Source organism: Podarcis erhardii (genome assembly GCF_964252035.2).
Source record: "Podarcis erhardii genome assembly, chromosome: 15".
Lineage (NCBI taxonomy): Eukaryota > Metazoa > Chordata > Lepidosauria > Squamata > Lacertidae > Podarcis > Podarcis erhardii.
The window spans coordinates 11,897,899-11,925,611 of NC_138505.1; the positions used below are offsets into that span (position 1 = coordinate 11,897,899).

General features: G+C 47.1%; 1 protein-coding gene and 1 long non-coding RNA gene across 4 annotated transcripts; both read left to right on the forward strand.

The window, feature by feature from the left end:
• The first annotated feature begins 4,044 nt into the window (after positions 1–4,044).
• Positions 4,045–17,245, forward strand: TUT1 (terminal uridylyl transferase 1, U6 snRNA-specific). 2 transcript variants are annotated; one of them, XM_081840950.1, is made up of 10 exons: positions 4,045–4,198; positions 6,279–6,469; positions 9,662–9,871; positions 10,462–10,576; positions 10,656–10,786; positions 12,677–12,909; positions 13,715–13,824; positions 14,673–14,795; positions 15,234–15,326; positions 16,070–17,245. In XM_081840950.1, exons 1-10 carry the CDS (start codon positions 4,114–4,116, stop codon positions 17,116–17,118), a joined length of 2,340 nt encoding a protein of 779 aa, XP_081697076.1. In that variant the 5' UTR covers positions 4,045–4,113; the 3' UTR covers positions 17,119–17,245. The 2 variants fall into 2 exon arrangements, with proteins under 2 accessions (XP_081697076.1, XP_081697077.1); XM_081840951.1 differs by lacking the exon at positions 4,045–4,198 and adding an exon at positions 4,892–5,347.
• Positions 17,246–19,347: 2,102 nt separating this feature from the next.
• On the forward strand, positions 19,348–25,275 carry LOC309330105. Of its 2 annotated transcripts, XR_014151264.1 has the most exons (11): positions 19,348–19,362; positions 20,856–20,894; positions 21,629–21,663; positions 22,244–22,291; positions 22,531–22,554; positions 22,930–22,993; positions 23,290–23,363; positions 23,737–23,790; positions 24,194–24,291; positions 24,521–24,639; positions 25,067–25,272. It is a non-coding gene; the product is annotated as an uncharacterized lncRNA (long non-coding RNA). The 2 variants fall into 2 exon arrangements; XR_014151263.1 differs by having other exon boundaries at positions 22,531–22,993; positions 25,067–25,275.
• The last annotated feature ends 2,438 nt before the right edge of the window (positions 25,276–27,713 follow it).

The window sequence follows — 27,713 nt, forward strand, 5'->3', positions numbered from 1 at the left end:
GCAAATCCCTTCTCTGACAGGCCCTACAGCTCTCTGCTAATCTCCCATCTCAGTCCTCATCTGGGATTAAACTATTCAGATTATAGAAATGCCCGTAGACTAAGTCCGTTCTGGTTGCGAAAGGCATAAAATGCACAGCGGCTTTTCAGGAACATTGGGAACCTTTCCTCCTGAAGACAGGCTGTAGCGATGGAAGGGGGGGGGGAGTGAGATCTTGAGGAAATCAAGAGACACAGCATGGGGCCGGTGTTGGAGGAAGAGGAAGCCATGCAGAGCCAGGGGGTTGCGCCATCTCCCGCCCCCGCTTTCTTACCCAGCATAACCCACGTGTTTCCTACTCATAACTGTACTGGTCTCTGGAGTGAGGATTTGAAAGTTTCAGAATGAAGGGGGAGTTGGCTGTGATTGGTCACACAGTAACCCAAATCCCTCATGAATCGTCACAAGTTTGGCAACCTACACGTTTGGGCTTTGTACTAAACCACATTCTGGGACCCTGAGGCCCCTTTCCTTTTCAGGGGCCTACATCATCTGGAGCAGGGATTTCTAAACTTATTTCCCCCACGAACCACTTGAAAATTGCTGAGGGTCTCTGTGGACCACCTAATGTTACTGTTGCGCCTTTTGTAGCAACTGTAACGTGCTGTGCTAGCTGCCTTAGGAGTTTTATTTTGTATTTTTATTGATTTTATTTCTTATACGATAAAATACAGTATTCCATACTATAGTACAGTAAAATGAAATATGAGCTTTTGCATACTTTCTCTCTTCTCTCACACTGAACCAACCTTGTAGGGCAATGGGAGCTTTGAGGATTAAAGCTGAGAGGATTGAAGGTTGCTAAAACAAAAGTAGGTGCCAGTAAGAATATCAGAAGAGCACTGCTGGATCAGTCAAAATGGCCCATCTAGTCCAGCATCCTGTTCTCACAGTGGCCAACCAAATGCCTCGAAGGGAAGCCCACAAGTGGGACCCGAGTGCAAGAGTTCTGCAGTTTCCAATACAGTGGTACCTTGGGTTACATACGCTTCAGGTTACAGACTCCGCTAACCCAGAAATAGTGCTTCAGGTTAAGAACTTCAGGTTGAGAACAGAAGTTCTCGGCCGCCGAGACCACATAACACCGGTCTTGAAAGACCTACATTGGCTCCCAGTACGTTTCCGAGCACAATTCAAAGTGATGGTGCTGACCTTTAAAGCCCTAAACGGCCTCGGCCCAGTATACCTGAAGGAGCGTCTCCACCCCCATCGTTCTGCCCGGACGCTGAGGTCCAGCGCCAAGGGCCTTCTGGCGGTTCCCTCATTGCGAGAAGCAAAGCTACAGGGAACCAGGCAAAGGGCCTTCTCGGTAGTGGTGCCCGCCCTGTGGAACGCCCTTCTAGCAGATGTCAAAGAGATAAACAACTACCTGACATTCAGAAGACATCTTAAGGCAGCCCTGTTCAGGGAAGTTTTTAATCTGTGATATTTTAGTGTATTTTTGGTTTCTATGGAAGCCGCCCAGAGTGGCTGGGGAAACCCAGCCAGATGGGCGGGGTACAAATAAAAATTATTATTATTATTATTATTATTATTATTATTATTATTATTATTATTATTATTAGAAATCGTGCTCCGGCGGCGCGGCAGCAGCGGGAGGCCCCATTAGCTAAAGTGGTGCTTCAGGGAGAAAGGTTGTTTTCTGCTGCTCCAGAGAAGCGGACACGGAGCAATGGTTCCAAACTACAAGAAAGAAGATTCCACCTAAACATTAGGAAGAACTTCCTGACAGTAAGAGCTGTTTGACAGTGGAATTTGCTGCCAAGGAGTGTGGTGGAGTCTCCTTCTTTGGAGGTCTTTAAGCAGAGGCTTGACAACCATATGTCAGGAGTGCTCTGATGGTGTTTCCTGCTTGGCAGGGGGTTGGACTCGATGGCCCTTGTCGTCTCTTCCAACTCTGATTCTATGATTCTAGGTTAAGAACAGTTTCAGGTTAAGTACAGACCTCCGGAACGAATTAAGTACTTAACCCGAGGTACCACTGTAACTGGCATTCAGGACACTGCCTGCAGTTATCTATGATGGCAGTGGGTTTATTCACAGCAAGGGCCAGATTCCCTTCTGGTGTGGCAGGAATATACCAAAGGTGGGCAGCAGCAGAGGCAAAAGTGAGCAGAGCAATGGAGGTTAATGGTACCTTTGTATAGGCAATAATGGGAGTAAAGGCCTCTGCAGCCTTCCCAGGGCTTGAATTTCCTGTTTGCGACCCGGCGGCACTAGTACCAAGAATTCTGTCTTAACTTGCCCAGGACAGAGAACCCCTCACATGCCTGAGGCTAAGCTACCTTAATGGTGTGGGTGTGCAGCTTGAAACTGCCATTGTGCTCCAAGTCGTTTTAAATGCCGGGAACTTATAAAGGGTATGGCCCCTTTCCCAAAAGAGCTGCCCCACTATGAAATCCGGGCCTCTGCAACTTCTGTAAAAGGAACCACCAACTATTACCCATGAGCAAGCAATGCCAGAGGCCTGCAGGTAGCAGGTAAAAAGGTAAAGGTGCCTCTGACCGTTGGGTCCAGTCGCGAACGACTCTGGGGTTGTGCGCTCATCTCGCTCTATAGGCCGAGGGAGCCAGCGTTTGTCTGCAGACAGCTTCTGGGTCATGTGGCCAGCATGACAGCTGCTTCTGGTGAACCAGAGCAGTGCACGGAAAACTGTTTACCTTCCTGCCGGAGTGGTATCTATTTATCTACTTGCACTTGGACGTGCTTTCGAACTGCTAGGTGAGCAGGAGCTGGGACCGAGCAACAGGAGCTCACCCCGTCGCGGGGATTTGAACTGCCAACCTTCTGATTGGCAAGCCCTAGGCTCTGTGGTTTAGACCACAGTGCCACCCGCGTTCCCACAGGTAGCAGGTAACAGCCAACTATTCAAAACATTTTTAAACTGGGCAATTCCTCACAACACACTGTTGGTACCTTTCATATCACCCTTTGCTGACCAACTGGCAATACCTATTTTAACTGTCCTTCTGCACTACGGCTACTTTGTAACCCAGGATGGGGGAACCCAAGGACTTCTCTAGGTACACCTTGGGATGTCTCCCTGAGTCACAGTCAAAACAAAATAAAAAAATTCCTTCCAGTAGCACCTTAAAGACCAACTGAGTTAGTTCTAGGTATGAGCTTTCGTGTGCATGCACACTTCTTCAGATAGCTCATACCTAGAACTAACTCAGTTGGTCTTTAAGGTGCTACTGGAAGGAATTTTTTTATTTTGTTTTGACCATGGCAGACCAACACGGCTACCTATCTATCCCTGAGTCACAAACCTTCCCCAGCCTCAGTAGCTCCTGCTCTGCACCCTCCTTGGGCGTTTTTGCTTGCTTGGGATGTCATTGCACTGTGAAAATGCTTGCTTACCAGGACAGAGAGATGTTGGAATGGGAGGTCCCACCCATTTGTGTCTGGCACAGAGCTACTTCCTTTGTTACCTTAATGGCCCACACTTAGAAGGCTATTACCTCACCTGGAAGCTAGCCTGGCTATTCCTGGAATTGAAGCCCTGCGGGATCCAGAAGTTAGAATGGCGCTCAGGCATACAATTTACCCCGCCAAAACTTAGCAATATATACACAAATATGTGAAGGGGAATAACATGTGTAAGGAATCTAATATGAGGTAGTTTTGTGGGGGCTATGTAAGTGCAGAAATGGAAGAGCTCGATGGAAGAAGTTCGCCTCCACCATCTCAGCTGTAGGCGAGGCGGACCCTCCTTCCATCCTTTTTTGGGCGAGAGGGAAGAACCACAGTCGTATCGGTGGGGGGACTCCTCCCTATCCCTTTGGCAGGAATAAACTCGGTAACGCCACATGCGGCTTCTACCACGCATATGGCGACCGCCGAATCGCCACCGGAAGTTGATTCTCCAAGCGAATTGCCCTGCACCCCTAGGAGCAACGACGGCGCGTGGAGGAAGAGAGAATTGCGCCTAGACCGGCGGAACCACAGAGCTGGGGAAGTAGCGTGTAACACCCGAGCTCTTCCGGCGGAAGTTGCGGAGCCAAGCATGGGAACCGCCGGGGACCTATTTATTGGAAGAACCGGCCGCTGGCGGTGGGAGTGGCGAGCGCCGGAATGGCGGATTCGGGGCTGGGAGATGTGGAGTCTCTGCCCCGCGGGGGCTTTCGGTGTCGCCTCTGCCATGTGGCGGTGGCCAATAGTGAGTGGGGCCGAAGGTCGGGAGGTGGGGGCCTGTGCTGCGGGTGTACAAAGGTTTTATATTGCCCTATGCACACGCACCAAACGAGAGAACTGGGTCTGGAACTCTGCACGTGGCCAGAGGCACTCTCTTCTCTCTTGCTCAAATGCTTCCAAGGCTGAACTTGGACTCGAGTTAAGTGTTCTGTCTCGGAAGCGCAGGAGGGCAGAGATGGGGAATCGATGGCCCTTCAGGCTCCCAGATCTTGGCCAGCGCTGATGGGAATTAAGAGCCCAGCAACGTCTGAAGGGCTGCAGTTGCTCAGCCCCTGCTGCCGGGTTACTCTTCTCCCCACACCTTGCGAAATTCCTGTATATTTCAAAACTTTTCAGCTGAAGTGAAGGTTTTGGTGATATGAGGAAGTTGTGATGAAGGAAAACTTCGCCTGTTGCAGGATTTTTGGAGCCTCCTGAGAAGTAAAGTTACACACTTGAGGCAATCTTGCCTTACTTACGAACAGCAGCTAACGTACAAGAGTCCTAAACCATGGAAAGAAACTGCTTTCCTTGTGTTCTTAAGCAATGAATATATATGTATATTTTTTCTTCTGCAAGAGCAGCTGAGTTGACCTTTCCCCCTTTAGTAGGCCCATGGAACAGTGGTTTTGCGAAAGGGCCCCATGCAGTTAAAATCAGTTTCATATTCCTCTGTATACACTTTCCAAGCTGTTGACATCTAGAAAACAGGGAGGCAAAAGCGCTCATGGCGTTCCAAATTTGGCCTTAATCAGTTATTGAAAAGCATTATCCATACCAATTTTGAGTGATGGGGAAGACTATTGATATGTTCTTATTTATTAAATTTATATACTGTCTTTCATCTGAAGATCACCTGGCAGTTTACAACATAAAAACATAGTAATATAATAGCAGAACAACGACACCCATGCACATTTAAATGTCATATATTGTTGTATCACTCAGAGGCCTGGTTGAAGAGGAATGTTTTCACCTGGCACCTAAAAATATGTAATGAAGGCACCAAGTGTGCCTTATATAAATAAATCCTTATTTTTGCAATGTAAACAGCTTACAAACAGATTTCAAAGTGATGGAAGACCACCCCTTTGCCTCCCTCACACCTGATGCCACATAAGACATCAGAAGTAGGGTAGGTGGGCTGTAGTTTTTGGGGAAATGCCCTTGTGCAGCCCACTACAGTGACCAGACACTGGTTCAAAATGGCTTTTATGTGATTTTTATGTCAGGTGTGTCATTTTGATGTTTTGGGTGACATCTGCATATTGGTGCTATCCAACTCCAAATCCCCTGATTTCACCCAGCTTCATATGGATGTTAACTATTTTTATTTGTGTGTGCGTGTTTTGTTAACAGATTCATTTGAAAGTGAAGGTTTCAGGTTACTTTAAGTGGCAAGTTACTTTAATGGCCCCCTGAGTCTTATATCTCAGCTCGATCATTGAGATAATCCACAGGAGCATTGTAATGGTGCCCTGTGTAACAGAGGCCTGACTCACCTCAGCTAAAAACCAGCCATTTAGTGTTGCTGGTCCCATGTGATGGAAAACTCCGGCAGAGATTAGGCAGGCATGCTCACTTTTGACTTTCAAACACCTCTTGAAGACGTAGTTTTATGTTGATAAGCCTATTCAGTTTTAAGAGTAGACAGGCATTTTAACAATGATTTTGCGTGTTAATGGCATTTTATGTTTTGCTGTATTTGTATTGTATATATCATAGTAGACTGCCTTGATAGTTTACATCAGATGGCGGAATGTAAATACTTTTATATTATTACCATTTATTTATTCAACTTGTATCCAGCCCTTCCTCCCAAAGGAGCCCAGGGTGGCAAACATATCACTACAAAAATCATTCTAAAACCAATATAATGAATCTTTGGAGTTCTGTGTTGGAGTAAGTGTGTTGGAGTTCTGGAACTGTTTTTATTATACTTGGTTTGCATCGTATTGCTTTTAAATGTTTATTGATGTAAACTGCTCTGGGGTCATCATGTCAAAAGGGCAGTATTAAAAGCTGATTAAAATAAGCAAACAAAAGCCTTGGTTTTTCTGCTGCAGAGCCCAGCCTGGATGACCACCTTCGTGGGAAGAAACACCAGCGCTTGGAAAACCTCCGCACTGTCCGGCAGGCCCAAGAGCTTCGCAGTGTGTTTGTCAGTGGTTTTCGGAAGGGGACACCAGCCTCTGAGCTGAGTGATTATTTCCAGGCCTATGGGGAGGTGGCCAATGTGGTAATGGACAAGGATAAGGTATAGCCTTTGGCATCAAATTAGTAAAACCTCGATAGCTGCTTCTTGGGAAGATAGGAAGCTGCCTTAAACTGAACCAGCGGGTCCATCTAGCTCAGTATTGTTTACTCTGATGGGCAGCAGCTCTCCAGGGCTTCAGGGGGGTTATTTCTCATTCCTACCTGGAGATGCTGGGGATTGAACCGGGGTCTTTGCATGCCAAGCAGATACTTTGCCACTGAGCAAAAGAAAGAGCACATACAGCAAGAGACATAAAGCACTATATTAAAATGGTTTCAGTTCTCCCTTCAGTTCATTTCACAGAGAATGATACCATCCAAGAGTGTATTAACTTTACTTTTGGGTTCCTACCACTTTCAATATTTAACACACTCCGTTGAATAAGCTTTGCAGGGGAGCAGGAAAATAAACTTTATGAGACAGATAAGAACATAAGGGGGACGCGGGTGGTGCTGTGGGTTAAACCACAGAGCCTAGGACTTGCCGATCAGAAGGTCGGCGGTTTGAATCCCTGCGAAGGGGTGAGCTCCCATTGCTCGGTCCCTGCTCCTGCCAACCTAGCAGTTCAAAAGCACATCAAAGTGCAAGTAGATAAATAGGTACCACTCCGGCGGGAAGGTAAATGGCGTTTCCGTGCGCTGCTCTGGTTCGCCAGAAGCGGCTTAGTCATGCTGGCCACGTGACCTGGAAGCTGTATGCCGGCTCCCTCGGCCAGTAAAGCGAGATGAGCGCCGCGACCCCAGAGTCGGCCATGACTGGACCTAATGGTCAGGGGTCCCTTTACCTTTACCTTAAGAACATAAGGAGAGCCTGCTGGATCAGGCCAGTGGCCTCTCTAGTTCAGCATCCTGTTCACACAGTGGCCCACCAGATGCCTCTGGGTAGCATGCAAGCAAGGCCTGAGCATAAGAGCCCTCCTGTGCTTTCCAGCAGCTGATAATCATTTTTTAAATATTTTATTAATTTTCCAAAAATAACAGAGATAAAAAACAACAACAATACATCTTCATAATCAAACATAAAAAGAAAAAAGTTGACTTTCCCTTAGCCCCTTCCCTGGTTCTATTGTTTAGCATCATACCACATCTCCATTTTATATTGAAAAATCATTGAAATTACTTATTGTCTATTCATAATGTCATTACAAGTACAGTTATACCTCGGGTTGAAGTAGCTTCAGGTTGAGCGTTTTCGGGTTGCGCTCTGCGGCGACCTGGAAGTAAAGGAGCGCATTACTTCTGGGTTTCGCCGCATGCGCAGATACGCAAAATGATGTCATGCGCGGAAGCGGCAAATCGAGACCCGCACAGTTGTGGGTTGCGTTCACTTCAGGATGCGAACGGGGCTCCGGAACGGATCCCGTTCGCATCCAGAGGTACCACTGTATTTCTAAAATCCTGCTAATGTACAGTGGTACCTCGGGTTAAGTACTTAATTCGTTCCGGAGGTCTGTTCTTAACCTGAAACTGTTCTTAACCTGAAGCACCACTTTAGCTAATGGGGCCTCCTGCAGCTGCTGCACCGCCGGGGCATGATTTCTGTTCTCATCCTGAAGCAAGTTCTTAACCTGAAGCACAATTTCTGGGTTAGCGGAGTCTGTAACCTGAAGTGTATGTAACCTGAAGCGTATGTAACCCGAGGTACCACTGTATTAACCTGTCTATCAGCCCAGCAGCTGATATTCAGAAGCCTGCTTCCTCTGACAGTGGAGACACAGAGTGTAGCCATCCTGGCTAATAACCATTGGTAGCCTTTATCTCCATGAATTTGTCTCCTCCTCTTTCAAAGCTATCCAAGTTGGTGACCATCCCTGCCTTCTTTGGGAGCAAGTTCCATAGCTGAACAATGCACTGTGTGAAGAAGAACTTTCTTTTATCTGTCCTGAATGTTCTAATATTCAGCTTAATTGGATGTTCCCAAGAGAGAGGGAGAACAACCTTTCTCTGTCCGCTTTCTCCATGCCATGCCTAATTTTTTCCACCTCTGTCACCTCACCTCTTGCCTGCTTTTTTCTGGAAACTACAAAACCCCAAATGCTGGAACCTTTCATCACAGGGTAGTTGCTCTCTCCTCTTGACCATTTTGGTTGCCCTTTCCTGAATATTTCCCAGCTCCTTTGTTCCCAAGACTTAGAGAGGCTTAACCTTCAAAAGCTTTTCACATGCAGCTTTATTGGCAGTAAATTCCATTGAGCACAGTGGGACTTCTGAGTAAACACGCGTAGGAGTGGGTTGCATGTTTTCAAAATAACATTCCATTGGGGAAAATCCAACTGCAGCAGGCCTAGGGAGTTGCTCACAATCATTTTAATGATCCTTCTATTCTGCTTGTAATGGTCTTTTAGAAATGTTTTTATATTGCTGTACACTGCCCTGACATTTTTGTCGGAGGACAATACACAGAAATATTTCCTGCCCTCTGGACCACCTAGCTGGAGGAAGAATTACTGTATTTTTCGCTCTATTGGACGCACCGGACCATAGGAGGGGGAGAACAGGAGGGGGAAAAAATTCTTGTTCTCCCCCTCTAAGTCAAGGTGCATTCTGTGCGTTCAAGGTGCGTTCACCCGAAGCCTCTGGAGCCCAGCGGGAGTTCCCACTGGGCTCTGGAGGCTTTGGGTTCCTTTCGCCCTGCTCTTTGGGGCTGGCGGGGGGGGGCTGCTTTCCCCCACCGCCAGCCCCAAAGACCAGGTCGGGGAACAGCGGGAAGGCGGCGCTCTGCCTCCCCGCTGTCCCCCGAGCTTGTGGGGCTGGTGGTGGGGAGAAGCGCTGCTTTCCCCACCGCCAGCCTCCACACCAGGTCGGGTTTGGAGGCTGCTATCCGCAAGCCTGGGGAGCCCAGCGGGAACTCCCGCCGGGCTCCCCAGGCTTGCGGATATTTGCCCAAAGCCTGCATTCGCTCCATAGGATGCACACACATTTCCCCTTCATTTTTGGAGGGGGAAAAGTGCGTCCTATAGAGGGGAAAATACGGTATTTGTTAAGTCAGAAAGCCTTCATCATGCATTTCAAGTGCTTGTTCATCCTAATAAAGGGTGTTGTTTCTCTTGATCTGTTCATTCTGTTTTAAAGACATTAATCTATTAAAGCTGAGCATGCATTATAGCTTCTTTTTTCTAGACAGGGCAGGAGGATTGTGAGATGACCCAGAAACTGACATTCTTTTCTTTTCTCTTGCCTCACGCGCTGCTAGGGAGTCTATGCGATTGTGGAGCTACAGAATGAGACAGTGCTGGAGAAAGTATTGGCACAGCCCCAGCACAGCCTGGGGGGTCAGAAGCTGCGTGTCAAGCCTCGAGAGAAGAAGGACTTCAAATACACGCCCCCCAGGAAGCAGGGGTCAGCCAGACAAGGACAGCTGAGCCCCGAGAAGCTGGCACAAAAGTTGTGCCAAGCTGACAACGTGAGTGAACCCTGGTTTCTTTTTCTTGCCCTGTCTGTAACTTATTCCTGATCCCAAGTGCTGGAGGAGACTGAACGGATGTGGTTGCTTGATAGGACTAGCGACAGCTTTAAAAGTATTAAACCCAAAGGCTTGCTATTGGTCTCCCGCCTGCAGGTGGGCAAAGGGCTTTAGCTCATCAGCAGAGTATTTGCTTTGTGTGCAGAAGGTCCCAGGTTCAATCCCTGACATGGGAAAGATTCCATGTCTGAAACCCTGCAGAGCTGCCGGCCAGTGCAGACAGTAGAGAGCTAGATGGATGTAATAGTCTGATTCTGTATGAGGCAATTTCCTGTGCTCTGTTTTAAACCAGCTGTTCAGTTAGGATCATGGGGACTGGAATATCCCTTTGTTTTTAGGGCAGAAACCATAGCTCTGTGGTGGAGTATCTGCATGCAGGAACTTCCAGGTTCAAGCCCAGGCATCTGCAATCAGACTCCTGTCTGAAATCCTGAACAGCTGCTGCCAGTCAGTGTAGACACTACAGGCCTAGACGACCCCAATAGTCTGACTTGGGTATAAGGCAGCTTCCTTTGTTCCTATGTTTCTAGGTGGATGCCCAGATGTCTTTGATGGTGCAGCTCTTTGAGTTCTCCGAGAGCGAACGACGCTTGCGGGACTTGCTGGTCACTCTCTTCCAGGAGGTGTTCCTGGAGTTTTTCCCCGGTAAGCTGCTGCCCTGGACCTCTGCTGATGGTCCAACCTTGGATCTTCATTTGACCTTTCACCCCCTCTCCATGCCCAGGTTCTGCTGTTCTCCCCTTTGGTTCCTCGGTGAATGGCTTCGATGTCTCTGGCTGCGACCTGGATTTGTTCCTGGACCTCGAGAAGACAAAAAACTTCCAGGCCTCTGCCAAGCAACCTAGCGGGCCACAGGTGAGACCCAGAGCAGAGGACATTAACAGCAGATGGAGTTACAAATGTCTCCTTCAGTCTGTCTTGGACTAGGAGTGGGAAACCCTTTCAGTCTGACAGCCCCCTTTCCTGCTAGGCAACCTTTCAGGCAGTGGGTCATGGCATGTGGGCCTTGGAAGCCTGCCCAAAAAGGAATCTGGCCCTGAGACTGAAAAAGATTTCCTGCTCCTGGTGTGGTAGGGATGCCGTCCTCCATTAATCAGCAGCCCTAGTTGTAGCTACTGTTATTCTTGCATGGATCCGGCTGCCATGAGCCGAGGGTGATGGCTGCTACCTTGTCAAACGGATGGAGTTGAGGTTAGTTGACTGTTCACCACCATGATGTCAAATGGAAGATCCCTGTCCAGAGACGGTGTATTTCAGAATTCCAGAGGTCAATGGCATAGGAAGTTGCTTTAAGCTGAATCAGTGGAGTCCATAAGGGCCTGTCCTCAGCTGGCCCCTGCTTACCCACTTCCTTACTTCCTTTTTTAAAAAATATATATATATAATTTTTTATTAGTTTTTTTAACATATCATTTTCAACAGTAATTAAACATACTTTTACATCTTATTCAAATGTTTGACTTCCATCAATCCCGTCTGAAAATTTTCCAATCTGATCTCTCAGTATGCATTTCTTATCTTCCCTATTACATTTCAAACTCATAACCAATATCTCTATCTTTTATACTTTGTAACATTTTGTATATTTCTCCTTACAAAACTTCTTGTAGTCCTACTAGTGTAATTTGTTGATTACAGTTGCTCTTCAAATAATTCATCTACTTCTTCCAATCGTCTGTAAATCTCTGGTCCCGCAGGTTTCGAATCCTTCCTGTCATTCTGCATAGTCCATTAATTTCGTCTGCCATTCTTCTTTCGTCGGAATTTCTTCTTGTTTCCATTTCTGGGCTAATAATACTCTTGCCGCAACCCACTTCCTTACTTCCAACCAGTCTAGGAGGTGGCACGTAGTCTAAGTGTTGCCTTTGTAGAATGCTGTAGGGAGGAGGATGGAGACAAGAGCAGATCTTCTTGGTTCCATCTATCCTTGGCTGTGGTTCCCCCTACTGCTGGTTTTCCTCTCTTCCCACCCCGCCGGTCCTAATGAGCACTAGCTCTCACAGCTTCCAAGGAGCCACATGCAAAAGTGGGTGGACTAATGGATGTGACTCTCTTGCCTTTGTACAGCAGGCACTCACAAGTCAGAGGTTGCTACATGCACAAAATTCTCTCCACCCCCCATCCTGGTAACCTAGACACATGCTTACTGTTCACTGACAGATTCCAGCCAAGGAAAAGCACTCGAGGAGGGTGTGGAGCAGGGCTGGAGAAGGTGGAGTGGCCAGTTAGCAATGCCTAGAGGTCTCCATTCTCTCCACTCATGTCTGCTATACATTTAAAGCAGTAGCCTCCTACTTTTAAACAGTCACGGCTTCCCCCCAAAGAATCCTGGGAAGTGTAGTTTGTTTAGGGTGCTGAGAGTGGTTAGGAGACACATACTCATTCTACCCCCACAGAGCTACAGTTTCTAGAGCGGTTTAACAATCGGGGAACTCTGGGAATTGTAGCGTGCATGTGCCAGGTTTAATCCCCAGCATTTCCAGGCAAGGCTGGGAAAGATGGCCTGTCTGAAACCTACTGCTACTTGGACAGTGCAGTTAGGCGTTCCATTGCTCCAACCTGGTATAAGGCAGATTCCTACACTGAAAAGAGGTCTGCAACGCACTAGAATCTACATGAAGTGCTGGGAGAGATCTGAAACCCAGGAGAGATGCTGCCAGTCAAAGTAGTCAGCACTGGGCCAGACAGAGAAACACTCTGATTCAGGATAAAAACAGCTTGTTCCAAATGCACCTTCTCCTCCAGGCTGAGGACGGAGCCAGCGTGGAGCTGGACTCGAGCTCGGAGGACTCGATCCTGAGCGATATTGACTTGGCTTCCGCCACAGTGCCTGAAGTGCTGGAGTTGGTTGCCGCCATGATGCGGAAGTGCGTTCCGGGAGTCCACAATGTCCAGGCCGTGCTGACTGCCCGTCGGCCGGTTGTCAAGTTTTGGCACAAGGAATCGGGCCTGCGTGGTGACATCTCCATAAACAACAAGTACGGGGGCTGTGTGTGTGTGTTTGTGTGTGTGAATCCCTTTATTAAATTTCGCATTGTTGCATTACACCTTCGGCCCTCCTGGATGTTGCTGAATCACAGCTCCCATCACCCCTGGCTGTTGCCCATGCTTGCTAGGGCTAAGGGGCGTCTTTGTTTTGCAACATCTGGAGGGCCAAAGGTTCTTTCCATTTTATTAATTTATTGAATTTATAGCCTGCCTTTCCTCCTAAGGAGCCCAGGATGGCAAAAAGTTACACGATTTAAAAACCAAAAATAAAGCAAATGCATTCTACAATACATTAAAACATACTGAAACTAGTTACAGATAAAACGTTCTAAAACACAATTACAATGTAAAACATAGACTTTCTTCCAATGATCTCAAGGTTTCCAGGAACAGTATTCTTCAGCCACCAAATGCCTTGATAAACAGGAACATTTTCAGATTCCTCATAAAAGTTAAGAATGATGGAGACAGGCACACAATGCTGGAGAGGACATTGCACAGTCAGGGAGCCACCACTGAAAAGGTCATGTCACAGATCAGTGCCAGTCAGGCAGCCCCCAGTGGTGGCACTACGAACACGACCATTTAAGTACACGAGGTCTCAGGGAATTGTTTCTTAGGCATTGATTTCCTCTCTCATTTTGGTGCTTGATATTTTCAAAATGAGTCTGATGTTACAAATGAGACACTTTTCCCACTTCCATTTTAGCTGTATGCTCAGGGGGTGCAGGGTAGCTGCCTTGTGTCAGGGTCCTGACTTACTGTCCTCTTATCTGGATTCTCTCTCCATGATAGGCTGGCCATCTGCAACACGCGCTTCCTGCAGCTTTGCACCGAGATGGACGAGCGAGTGCGGCCTTTGGTCTATGTAGTGCGCTATTGGGCAAAGCAGCAGGCGCTGGCAGGTAAAGTGGAGAAACAAGGGGGGGAGGGGACTCAACAGAACTTGTGAATGGAGATGACAGCCCATAGCAACTCAGTGGTAGAGCATCTGCTTTGCATGCAGAAGGTCTCTGGTTCAATCTTCAGCATCTTTAGCTTGGGCTTGGAGAGACTCCTTGCTTGGGTCCCTGGAGGGTTGTCGCCCATCAGTGTAAACACCTGAGATGTATGTTTTTAGGACCCCTTTTATTCCTTTGACTGTAGTTTGTTGAAATACTGAATTTTAAATTGTTGTAACCTGCTAGCGAAGGGCAGGTAATAAATTTAATCATCGCCGTCATTTGGAGCTACAAAAATGTGCCATGGGTGTCGGCTACAAAATGGCTGCCATGGAATGGAATGGCCACCACATCTAAAAGAGCAGACTGAGAGATGAAGGCGTACAAAATAATGTGGGCATTCCCTGCCTCCCCACAACCAGCCACCCCATCAGTGAGGAAAGGGAGCCTGTGCCAGTCACTCCCTTGCTGCATCTGTCCCCTGTTCAGAATGGAGGGGAGGGGTAGGAGCCAATCAAATGTAGGTATGTTTAAGGGGGCGTGTTCACTGTTGATTGGCTGAGCCAGTGGAAACAGGAACTGAACCACAAGAGCAAATGTCTACTGTGCACTTTGGGTTTTTAGAGGTATATTTACCGAGACCTTTCATAGGTACCATGAGGGTTTCTGGCAACCAAGGGCGCCACGTTGGTGATCCCTGCGATAAAGCTTCGGATTCTGCAGGCTGTGGCCCAGGGAGGGAGGGGTCTGGTGGCAGTGGGAAGCCAGAGCTTTATTTCCACTTAACAGCTGCCTCCTTTCCTTTCTGACAGGGAACCCATTTGGCGGAGGCCCCCTCCTCAATAACTATGCCCTAACCCTGCTGGTGCTTTTCTTCCTGCAGACACGCACCCCACCCATCCTACCTACGGTCGCTCACTTGAAAGAACTCTCAGGTACCTACCCTCCCACCCCAAGAAAGCAAGCTGGGGTTCTGTACAGCTTTATTCATCACTTAGCTAGATCCTGGTTTTGCCCTCCTTGTTGTTATTTATGTTGTACAAATTGTTAACACCCACTTTGGGCTTCCTTGTGGGAGGAAAAGCAAGGTGCAAATATTGAATGGTATTCCCAGTCCCTGCAGCCACTGGCTACACACAGACGTCTTTGGACCTGTCTGTTCTGGTGAAATCACCTGAAATGAGGACAGCGATTCATTCGATGCTGAAATACACTTACCTGGGGAGGGGAGGGTTCAGGGTTCATTTTGTTGTTCGTCTTTTGAAATGTAAAAGATTAATAAACCTAAAGATTAATGAATACACACACACACAAATGTGATATTCCTGGCAATGCTTCTGGAAAGAGCGTTCTCACTCTCCTCTGCTCCCTAGTGGAAGAGGAACACACTGTGGTGGATGGCTGGGACTGCAGCTTCCCCAAGGATTCTGCGCGGCTGGAGCCCAGCGGGAACAAGGAAGATCTTTGTGAGTTGCTCTCAGGAGGTTAAAACCCAGATTAAAGTGCAAACTTTCCTGTTATTCTCCTTTAAATGTGCAGATGGGAGTCTAGGACATTGGCCATAGCTCAGTGGGACAGTATCTGCTTTACATGCAGAAGAAGCCCCCCCCCCCTTCAATCTCCAGGTTGGGCTGGGAATGTCTTGTGCCCTAAAGTCCTGCTGCCAGTCCGTGTGGACAGGACTGAGTTAAACGGGTGGTCTGCCTCTGCATAAGGCAGCTCCCTTTTTAAATCTTCACTTTATGTAGAACAGCGGTTCCCAAACTCAGGTCTCCGGCTGTTTTTGGACTACAACTCCCATCATCCCTAGATAGCAAGACCAGTGGTGAGGGATGATGGGAGTTGTAGTCCAAAAGCAGCTGGAGACCCAAGTTTGGGAAACACTTATTTGGAAACATTTTTAGGGGAAGGGGAGCAGCTTGGTGGTGAAGCACCTGCTTTGACTGCAGAAGGTTCCAGGTTGAATCCCAGGCATCTCCAGGTAGGACTGGAGAAAGATTCCTGGTAGAGCTGGGATAAGATTCCCTGCTTTGAAACTGACTGCTGCCTGTCAGTGTAGACAAGACTGGTGCATGAGGGACCAGTGGTTTGACTTAGTATAAGGGAGCTTCCTATGTGATGGAAGCACTGAATTGCTGTTGGTAGTACTTTGTGCAAAACCTCCCTCGCATCTCCGTGGCTCACTGGCTGCCGGCCTCTTACTTTCCAGGCTCTCTCCTGTCCGAGTTCTTCCGCGTCTTCGAGGATTACGACTTCACTGGCTGCGTGATCTCGCTGTGGGAGGGCCGTCCGCTGCCTCTGCCCAGCTTCCTGTCCTCCTCTGAAGCGGGCAGCAAGCTCAAGTTGGGGCCCTTCAACCTCCAGGACCCCTTTGAGCAGAGCCACAACGTCGCCGCCAATGTCAACGAGAAGACGGCGCTGCGCTTCCAGCGCTGCTGTTGCAACGCATCCAAGTACTGCCGCAGCCTGCAGTACCAGCGCAAGTCCAGCAAGGGCAAGATCTGGGGGCTCGTCCGCCTGTTTCAGCCGGGCGCCACCGAGGCTCCAGTTGCTGAGAGCCTTGTCATTGGCCTTCCCCTAACAATGGCGGTGCCGCCCACTCAAGCCCATGAGCTTCTGGGCCAGGCCGGGGACTTCCACCTACTTTGGTTCCAGAAGGTCTGTGCTAGCGTAGCCTTTGTCTTAAGGGACGTGCTCAAATGTAGCTGTGTGGAGGTGGGCCAGGGGCTTGGGGAGGAGCAGGAAGTCTCTGAGGTGAAACAGGAAGAGGAGGAGTTAGAAGCAAAGACTCAGCAGCTGTCGGTAGGCTCCAAGCGTCCTCTAGACAAGGGGGAGAGCAATGTCTCTCTACCCGCTAAAAGGCTGCGAGTTGATGATTTGCTCCCTGGTGAGGAGAGCATGACCTGGAACTGCGCCGTCTGGCATCGCATGTGGCTGGGCCGTCGCCGCATCCGGCGGCAGCTCCAGGGGCCATCGCCCGAAACCCAGCACCAAAAGGCCAGCTCCTTGGAGCTGGAAGCAAAAGTGTCTGAGGCCATTTCCCAGCAGGAGTGCGAAGCAAAGCCCACAGACCCTCTCTTCCAGTTCACAGTTTGTGCCCAGGTCAGCAGGGGTGGCACTTCCCGCGAGCAAGACACACGCATCAGCCTGAGATTCTCGACAGACCCTGAGCAAGCGTCCGTCTTCCAGGAGTTCTTCCACTTCCTGCAAGGTTTTTTGCCCCAAATGGTGGAGCAGCACCTGGTTACCAAGGCCTGAGTCCCCCGAGAGAGGGCATCAAGCTACGTATTTGTGAAAAGTTACAGATTTGTGTTTATTTATTTTTGCATATTTTTCTTACTGCCAATGTGAATATGAAAACATGGCCAAAACCCTTTCCCACGTCTCTCATTCTTTGTTTCATTTATTCTTATCCTGCCTCAAAGTCACAAGACAAGGAGCACAGATTTAACCTCTGTGTCTTCGTTTGTGTCTGTACAGCCTGGTAGCCAAGGGTGGGGAACTGCTAGCCTGCAGACCAAATTTAGCCCAGCAGACATCCCCTAGTGGCCCACAAGGCTGTTTTCCCCAAGTCATGGCCACCCACCCCATACCTGATGTCATAAAAGGTGAAGGGACCCCTGACCATTAGGTCCAGTCGTAGCTGACTCTGGGGTTGCGGCGCTCATCTCGCTTTATTGGCCAAGGGAGCCGGCGTACAGCTTCCGGGTCATGTGGCCAGCATGACTAAGCTGCTTCTGGCAAACCAGAGCAGCACACGGAAACGCCGTTTACCTTCCCGCCGGAGCAGTACCTATTTATCCACTTGCACTTTGAGGTGCTTTCAAACTGCTAGGTTGGCAGGAGCAGGGACCAAGCAACGGGAGCTCACCCCATCGCGGGGATTCGAACCGTCGATCTTCAGAGCTGCAAGTCCTAGGCTGTGTGGTTTAACCCACAGCGCCACCTGTGTCCCTGTTACCTGATGTCATATGTAGCTTCAAGGAAACAATTGGGAAATCAAGGTGTGCTCTGGTGGTTCCTTTGCTGCACTGAGGCATGCTCCCACCTTGGTGTGGGAGGGGGAAGGGGTTGGCAACAAAACTGCTAAAATAGGGACCCTTCCATTTTAACAATTGTTTCAGTAGAAACGGCTTTCCTCCCCTGGAGCAAGAGTCAAAGAGCAGCACAGAGGTCCTGTCTGAAAGTCCTTATGCAAACTGTTCAATCTGCAAATTAAGAACTGCAGTTCCGGTGAACCCACTGAGCCTTGGGTGGTGGCCATTTGGGGCCTTTTGCACCACTGGCCCACTGCCAGCCAATACACTTACTTATGTAGCATGTCAGGTTCTAGTTGTGGAAGTCACCACCTTTATGACCAAACTCATTTCCTAGTGATTTTCAGTGGTAGAATGCCAGATCCTTTGGGGGGGGGGGGTCAGGGCTGCATCTAATTCAGTTCCATTTGTAATTGCGCAAGTAAACTGTGATGGTGATTCTATTTCCACTGTCCCATCAGCTGTGTGATAAGCAGTTTAATCTCAAAAACTCTGAATTGTCCTGACTTGGTCAATTTCTTGATAGTTTACCTGATTGGACTGGCAGCCATTAGCAACATATTTGCATAAACATTTCTACTTTGTCGTATGAAACTTGCTGCAAGCTTTGACTTGCTTCCCAATAATTTTTGCAGGGGAAGCAAAATGTTTTCAGATGATGAGTTTGGGGCGAAACAGCACACCAAAAAGAGGAGGAATCGCAAACTTGCTCGGAAATCCTTTGTATACGTACTCCGGGCAAGGGAAGAATTAGAATGCTGCGCATGCTCGGGGCCGTTCTCGTTATCACTAGTACTACACGTGCAGCTCCATTCCATTCGCCCCCCCCCCCCCCCCCGCTGATCGAGGCCAGTGCGCCTACGGAATCCCTGCGTCCTTTCTTTTACACGTGCTTGATGCTTTTCTATTGCGCTTGCGCAGTCCTCTTCCCGCCCTGCCCTTTCGTAAAATGTCCTAGAGACAATAAGGTCATCTGAAAAATTAGAGCGACACACAAAGGCTATACTTCCGGTATCAATTGAAAAGGAGATGAAGATGGCCGCCATTGACCATTTTAAAGAGGAGGGGCAGTAACACGGTTCTATACCTTCATATCTCCATGGTAAAAGCCCCTTAATTCTCCGCTCCAGAAGTTGTGTCGTGCAGACAGGGACAGAGTATGAAAAATCTGTAATACTATTATCTCTCGAAACTAGTACTGGCTATCGTAGGGATAGAAAGAAGGCCATAGAGCTCTCTCTTTCTATCTCTATGGTCACGGTCGTCTTCAAGCAGTTGTAAAAGACGGCGCATGCGTTCTAACCGTCTCGATGCACGCGCTAAACGGGCGAATTTGTAAAAAGCGATGGCCATTGGGCAGAAAGGGAAGGCGGGGAAGAGTTCCCGGCATGCTCTGCGGCTACTGAGTATTTAAGTCTTCAGCGGGCGGGCACTGTTTCTCTATCTATGGCAGTCCTGCGGCAAGGTAGGTAAAGGGCGTAGGAGGGAGAGTTATTGCTTTTTAATCCGGTGCCATCCGCGATTTGTGGAGGGTTACGGGCCTAAAAATCCCACTAAAGGGCTTCTGCACTCTTTCCCTCATCTTTAGGTGTGAAGATTGAGTACCCCTTGAGCGTTTTTGTTGAGAAAGGATGTGGTCGACGGGCCGCGTATGATCCTGCAAGCTCGTGCAACGCTTAATTGGGCGCAAGGCCCTTGGATCTCTTGTGGGACTTCTGAGTAAGCATTCGGCCAGTTCTATATAAGAGGTGGCTGAAATACAAATGAAGGTTACTTTATTTGCCAGTTAACGGCTGGGTGTAATCAATACTTGATTTGATTTCATTTTTTAATTGCTTTTCATAAAATATCTCGCAGCGATTCCTGATACCTGGAATAGGTAGACTTTTGTACGTGCCTGTGGACGCTTAAAAACGCTACCGACTTGGATGCCTATCAGAAAATGTGAATAAGGGCCTGTGTGCCCATCAAGCATTGCTGCATTATCCATAATTTTTTTTAAAAAAGTTTTATATTCCATTCATCGACCACAAGGCTCCCAGGCTACAGTGTTTATAAACTAATTTTTACAGATTTATGCAACACAGGCCATGAAGCATAAATATGATGAAGGCTTACAGAAGCCTAACTTCTTATTATGGATCTGATCCAGCTTGTGTAATAAAGATGATGATGATTATTATTATTATTACTTTCTGTGCTGTTATTTTATTATCTATTATTCAGAAAATAATAATTGTTAGGAATCCAATGATTTTTCATGGTGTAGCTCTGTGCTGTGTTAAAGAAATCTGAGCTTGGTGCAATATGCTTTTGAGATACAATGCATAGGTTAGGGCTTCATTTCTCCATAACTTTTAAGGGTCTGCTGTAGATCTTTCTGATTAAAGTTGGTCACTGGAAATCGAAACCCAAATCACCCTCACAGAGCTACCCTTCACTGAGTACTCTGGGGATTAATTGATAAACCACTTCAGGAATTGTAGCTCTGTAGGAGGAATAGGGGTCACCTAACAACTCTTAGCACCCTTAACAAACTACAGTTCCCAGGATTCTCTGGGGAAAACCATGACTGTTTAAAGTGGTAGGATGCATAGCATTGGTGGGGCCCTAGAATTGGCATTATTGTAAGCCATCTGCTCCAACCCACCACATCAAATCCATAGTGAGCGCATTCCCTCACACTCTGCCTTTGCTTAAAAGCTTTTGAGATCAAGTATGGTTTTGGTATAAATTCCCCAGCCATAAGGGGGATATGTCTGGGGCTAGCCCTCCCTCTGTATACTTAATGTCTTTCTCTGATGAAACTACACAGACCTGTACTGAAAAGTTCTGTGAGGACATCCTTCTGTTTCTGAGAATGGACTCCTGGTTGCCATAGTCAGTTACTACTTTCTAAGATTATATCACTTTTTAATGTCTAGCTTATAATCAGCTGTTGGCTTTTTCTCCCTCCAGACCTGAATTTGCAAGATCATGTGCAACTGTGCTTTCCAGGTGAGGTGGAAATCAAATGTGTTTAAGCTGTTCTTTGTACATACTTGGAAAGATGAGCAGTTGTTGGGCAATTGACGTTTGGTACATGGGAGGTTTTTAAAATATAATATGTTGTGTATTTACATTGATGTCCAAACATAAAACTTGAAAATGTACTATGAGGTGTACTCTATTTGAATGCCATGTTTTAGAAGCTAGTTCTAACCATGATCTAGCATGTTGCAGAGTAGGATTGGGATAAAACTCTGCAATGATCCTTCATTTCTTGCTGGGTGGCTGTGTATGTGTTCCAACAGATCCATGAAGCCCACTTGCTCTTTCTGAAGACCTTAGAATGCTGTACTTGGTATCATATTTTAAACTGTACCGCATAGCTCAATCTGTTAAAAAGAGAACTTCCCTGGGTGCCCTTTCTAGCCATTGTTACAAGGGCATCAAGTGCTACAGAGATGAAATCCACGAACTCTCTCTTTCTGAGGCTTCAGTGGAGAAAACCTTTACCAGATTCTGAGTAGCACTAGCCCTGAGCATCGGTGTGGGAGATGGAAGTAGATTTTGCCAAAGTGCCCTGACAAAATTGTTCTGTGTCCAAGACACAAAGACCATGTGGTCAAGTTGTGTAGAATCTCGCCCTCATACGCACCTTTGGTATAGCAGCATTAGTGATTGAAGGCAGTGTGGTTTTTATTTTATTTTTTGATATATATATATTTTCATATTCCCCCATTCTACAGCTGCAAGAGTCATCAGCTATGTGTCTGTACCACATGTAAGTATTTTATTTATATTTATAAAGTCTGCCAACCCCATTTTTTAAAGTGCATTGAGGACATCAAGGAGCTGTAATTAAAAACAAAGCACTCCATTCACCACCACTTCTGTAACTGCCGCTTTGGCTACAGTGCTCATTGAATAACATGACCAGCTGGATAATGTAGAAGCCAAAACATTTTCCTTAAACTTGAGATATTTCTGTTTATCTAGTCACTAATTTTTGGTGATTTGCTCTCAGATCCTGAGCAAGGGGAACTAGTCCATTTGAGGAGAAGCAAAGTAGTCTTGTTGCAGCCAGTGTAGCAGATTTCTAGTGGGAGGGGGCAGAATTTCTCTGGACAAATCCTCTGGGTGTACTTCAAAAATAGAAAGCTTCCAGCACACCCTACCAGCTGTTTTGAGCTCCTTTTTGCTGCCTTACTGTGTTCAGTGATGTTAAAATTGACAAGCATATATCTGATGTCTAGTGATGTCAGCTTCCTGTCTGAGAACACAAGACCTTCCAGCTTGCTGAGGGAGGAATGAATGGGTATACAAAATAAAATAAAAAATGCTTCCGATTTCCTTAATTACAGGGTGTATATTCCTGAACGAGGAGCAGCTGTGTGGAAATCCCTTAAGAGGTATGTTTGAGGACCAGTGCATCTGAATGATGGGGAGGTGAGACCTTTGTGCGCTGGGTGTGTTTCAATTGTTTGCGCTTGACTGTTTGGTTTGAAATGATGACCTACGTTGATGGACGACATTTAGTCTCATGGCAATAGAGTTACCAAAGCCCTGATCAAACTGCTGCTCCTCCGCATAGCAAATGCATTCTGTCTTGAGCTTCCTTTTACTGAACAAGTTCTTATGTCCTACACAGGTACAAGGGCCCTGGCCAAAAAAAGTGAGTATTGGAGCTACAGCTCATTTTTAAATTTATGCACTGTTTAATATAGGGGTGGGGATGTTGTTAGAGTCTCAGCTTCCATCAGCCCTGGCCAGCATTAGCAGGGATTTTGGGAGTTGTAGTTGAGCCACATCTGGAGGACCTGACATGTTCCTAACCTCTGGGTTAGTGTATTTTTGCTCTTGCTTCTGTATCGCCACCCAACTCGCACCTGCTGTCTCCCCAGTGATGAGACTTTTACCGCCCCAGTCTGATTTCTTGTGACTGAGTGGTCCTTTCTGAGGCTTAAGAGCTCAGCAGGACTTGTGTGAGGTTGTATGGTCATAGCTGCAAATCAGGACTTAATAATAATCATTTTCTCTTGCTTTCCAGGATCTGCTGTTTCTTTCTAACAGCAGAACGGAGCATTTAATTTAAAAGACGGTGCTTCCAACAGGTATGTTTTTCCCCTCAAAATCGAACAGCCACATGCTAGCAAAAATAAGATCTAGGAATCTCAAACCTAAAGCATCACTCTGGTCCCAATGAAGAAATCCTATTGCGTCTTATCTTCTGTTTTGGCGCCAGAACCTGCAAAGGTTGAACCCACTGGGGCCAGCAGAGGGGAAAGATGAAACTCTGCTCCAGAAGGAACTGTCTGATGGGACTTAGGTCTGATGAGGAAGGGCTGTAGATCAAGTTCATTTTTATATGTATGTATTTATGTACATAGATTACTTTTCTTTCCTTCAGAATGCAGGACATACTCCAGAGAGCCAGCCTTTGTGGACTGGACTGCTTGTCCTCCTGTCTCCAAAGGAAGAAAAGTGAGTTTGCATATTGCGCTAATTTTTCTTTTATCTTATCTGCTAATAGTCAATTCACCCACCCTCCCCCAGTTCCCACTGACATGATGATCTCACTTGGAATCTCGTTCGGCTGAATTTTGCTGTTGAGAAGCGGAATCTGAGCATCAGTTGGGAGAGTGTCTAAGCTGGAGGCGGTGGTAGTTGCTGTATCAAAACTTGCACCTCACTGCCTGGCTAAGTAATGTCCCAGCCCTTACAGTTTTGCTCCAGTTTTTAAGCTGATGGGATTTCTTTAAATTTGAATATTCCTTCTTGTGGACTAGAGGTCATGCTTGACAATTTGTTTCTTCTGGATTTTTTCCCCTAAATGGCAAAACCGTCTTTCTTGCAGAATGGTGAACCTGAATTGGGGGTCCTCCCTCCCTTCCTGGTGGAGATTTAGCAGGTAAAGTTTATCTGATAGGTAAAATGGTAGCATATGTGAAAAGCTTAAAATACAATTTTATTCATATCTGCTTGGAAGTTCAGTGGGGCTTACAGCCATGTAATTATATAGGATTGACTTCGAATATCTGGCTGTCCAGATTACAGCTTTCTGGGGGATTCCAGAAGCCCTGCACTCTGTAACTTTCCAGTATGCATAAAAAAGAGGACTCCCATAAAAGTTAGGCAAGATTGAGCAGTTAGTTGCCTGCAGTTTTAATGATGAGTTTCACTAGCTCACTTTGATAATCTATAAAACCATGAAAATGTTTGAACAGCTGAAAAACTGCCAAGAAACAAATTAGGTAAACTAAGGATTTTTGGGCCTTGGGTCTGATTGTGTGTGTTTCCCCCTCTCCTTGTAGATGACTCCCTGAAGCCAACTACATTCCTAAGCTAGCTGCCAGACCACTGGTCCATCCATCTGCATTGTCTGCATGAACTGGCAGCAGATGCAAAGAGGGTAAGTGCTTGCCCTCCACAGTTTTGGGGGGGTGAGAGAGGGGGGCACTCCCTCCTCTTCCCAAGTTGGCTCCAGTGATGAGATTGTTACCGCCCCAGTCTGATTTCTGTGACTGAGTGGTTCCTTCTGAGCCTAGGAGCATGGCAGCGACATTTGTGTAAGAGATGGGAGATGACAGTTGCTCTTTGACTTCATTATACTTAACATCTCTGTTTTTTCCTTTTAATAGAAGAACTCAGATTGGGGCTCCTACTGGTCTCTCCAGTAACTGGTAGCTTCCTTAGTTGTGATATCGCTGCAGCATTGATTCCTTCCAGACCACATCACCCAGCCTTCTGCATCCAACAGGTGAGTTTTAAAAACTGGCTGCTGTAAGGCAAGTGGGGGGAGAACCAGGGTTGATGGGAGCTACAGTTGAGCAACATTTGAACAGGCTACAGGTTCTCCAACTCCTGGGGGTTAGGGGAAGGATTGGAGTATTACATAGTCCCAGAACATGAGCTTTTGGTATAGTGGTATGGGGAGGAGTCCCAATGAGGAGATAAGGCAACATGTCTTACCATCTGTCTTGGCTCCAGAACCTGCAAAGGTTGAACCCACTGGAGCTGGCAGAGCGGAGAAGAGGAAACGCTACTCCAGAAGGAGCTGTCTGATGGGATTTGTGGGAGGACAAGCACAGTGGTTGTGTATGGTTTTGATTTTGTCACCTATAGTAACTCATCTTTGCTATCTTTGTTTTCTTTCTCCCTCCTGCCCCGCTCCCTCTCATACACAGGCATGCACAATTGCTGGAGACTGTTCTCAAGATGATCAACAAGCTGCCGGTGCTCTCGATTGATTCCCCCCACCCCAAGTGCTAAAGCAATCGATCCAATGTTATTGTTTGTAGCCAATGGCCATTACAATACAATGTGAACACATCACACAGCTGCAAAATGACAGTTTCCTGAAAAACATATGTAGCTTATTGCTTTATGGTGGCTGTGGGCAGTACTGAATAAATTACATATGTGTGACACATTGCTTTTTGTGGTTTTTTTTCCTGAGTCGTGGGTAAAGGGTTGTATGTAGCAAAGTTGAGTGGATATTTCTTTACACCACAATATATGGGACTCTTCAGTATCCCTTCCAGTAACCTGCAAATGGCAGAACTTGCCTTGTTTCTTCATATGTATTTTTCTGAAATTGGCACTTTTGCAAACGTGATGGAGGGAGAGCTGGGTATGATAATTGATACTTAGGTATACAGTTACATCTGGTAAAAGGTTTCTTTTCCTTCTACAAGCCAAGGGAACTCTGGACAGCTACACAGTGCCATCTACTGCGTCTATAAATAATAACACCAATTCACAATGTCAAGCCACTCAATTCAGTGGATGATGAGAGCTCATAAGTTGTCAAGTTGTGTTTCCATACACCCATATTTGTTGACAAGCCTTAGCCTCTTGAGACATTTCTAAGAATGTTCCCCACTACCTGTTCCTGCAAAGGACAGCAAGTAATTGTTAGCATGTTGTTGAGATCAGGATGTAAGCAAAAAATGAACTGGCAGGAAGGCATTTTGGGGAGACAGAAAATCATTCATGCCTGCATCACTTCCATTTCAGTGTATCTGAAGTGTGGATGTACACGAAAGCTTATACCTAGAACAAACTTAGTTGGTCTCTAAGGTGCTACTGTGAAACTTCCCTGTAAAACTGGTGCACATCCTTTCTATGACTTATTTCTGATATATGGCATGCTCTTGTTGGGAGGACTGCAGTGAAACTGCCTGTGGATCAAAAGGTGTTTTTTAAAAAAGTACTACATCCTATTCATAAAGATCAGGCTTACCAGCTGCCTTGCTTCCATATTCAATACTCTGGTTGGCCTCTGCTTCTCTCAACCAATAAGAGGCCTTCCCGAGGGACTATATGGACCTTGAGAAATTTTTCTTCTAGCCTCAGTGTTGTACGATGCATTTGGTAGCTGGGTGATACATAAGCCTTTGAGTTGCTGAAGTTACTTAGCTAGAAGGCTCTTTCTGGTGGCTGTCACAGCCCAGTGGGTATCAACAAATGTCAAGTTGATTTCATGGAGTCATTGACAGTATCAGGCCACACTCATCTCTGCTTTTTGGTCTCCCTCCCCTGCTTCAGCTTCTGCCCTTGGATTTCTTTCTGCCACAGACTCCCAGCTCACTAAGCCCTATTGCCTCCTGACACCACTTCTCAGTCTTCTTCCTCTGGCCACTGAGCCTTCCTTTAGGGGTTCCCCAGTCCTTTGCATCCAACGGAAGTGCCAAGTTGCCTCCCAAGATTGAAGGGGGGCTGGTGTATGTGTGAGCACTCTGGAGGAGCCAGCCGCTGAAACTACCACACTGGCTCCCTCAACACTGAGGGGCCTGGCCCCCTTCCAACAAATACTGAGGGGGCTGAAGACACCTCAGCCCCCTTGAGTTGGCACGCCTGGCGTCCAGCCCGTCTCTGGCAATTTACGTCTGCAAAATAAGCTTTCTACACACACTATCCTTCTAGCCAAGCGAAAGCATGATCAGAGTTCGAGGTCACGTTGCAGCCCAACAAAAACAGGAAGGTGGGAAGCAGGGCCAGGGAGGGTTGTGGCTTGAGAAGAGCGTGTACCACTGGGGGAGGGATAAGACCTGATAATGAGTCCCAAGGCGTCATGTCTGCGTCTGGGTTGAGGTTCCCTATCTCCTTTCTGTGCTGAAAAGGACCGCATGAAAGATGTTTATTCTGCCTTTTTGCCACTGAGTCATGCGGATGAACAGCAAGGCTTGCAGCAGATTTGGGGTGAAAAGGCAGCAGCAACAACAACAAAAATCATATACTGTTTGTTGCTAATTGTATTATTACTGACAGAGCAAGGGAGAGTTTTTGTGGGGTTTTCACAAAATCACTTGGCTGGCTTTGGGTGCCAGATGCTGTGACTTGCAAATTACAGTGGTACTTCTGGTTACGAACTTAATTCGTTCCGGAGGTCCGTTCTTAACCTGAAACTGTTCTTAACCTGAGGTACCACTTTAGCTATTGGGGCCCCGCGCCACAACCACGCGATTTCTGTTCTCATCCTGAGGTAAAGTTCTTAACCTGAGGTACTGGGCTAGTGGAGTCTGTAACCCAAATTGTTTGAAACCCGAGGTACCACTGTATGTAGCAATGGGATGTGGTGAGAATCATTTGCCAGACATCCCTGCTTCGGCTTTGTTGTTTAGTCGTACAGTATCTGACTCTTCGTGACCCCATGGACCAGAGCACTCCAGACGCTCCTGTCTTCCACTGCCTCCCGCAGTTTGGTCAAACTCATGCTGGTAGCTTCAAGAACACTGTCCAACCATCTTGTCCTCTGTTGTCCCCTTCTCCTTGTGCCCTCCATCTTTCCCAACATCAGGGTCTTTTCCAGGGAGTCTTCTCTTCTCATGA

Bases quoted from the DNA above. Each gene is read 5' to 3' on its own strand.
- TUT1 (XM_081840950.1), top strand. From the start codon at position 4,114: ATGGCGGATTCGGGGCTGGGAGATGTGGAGTCTCTGCCCCGCGGGGGC. The intron at 4,199-6,278 runs GTGAGTGGGGCC...TTTCTGCTGCAG, and splicing joins CCATGTGGCGGTGGCCAATA to AGCCCAGCCTGGATGACCAC. The intron at 9,872-10,461 runs GTGAGTGAACCC...CTATGTTTCTAG, and splicing joins AGTTGTGCCAAGCTGACAAC to GTGGATGCCCAGATGTCTTT.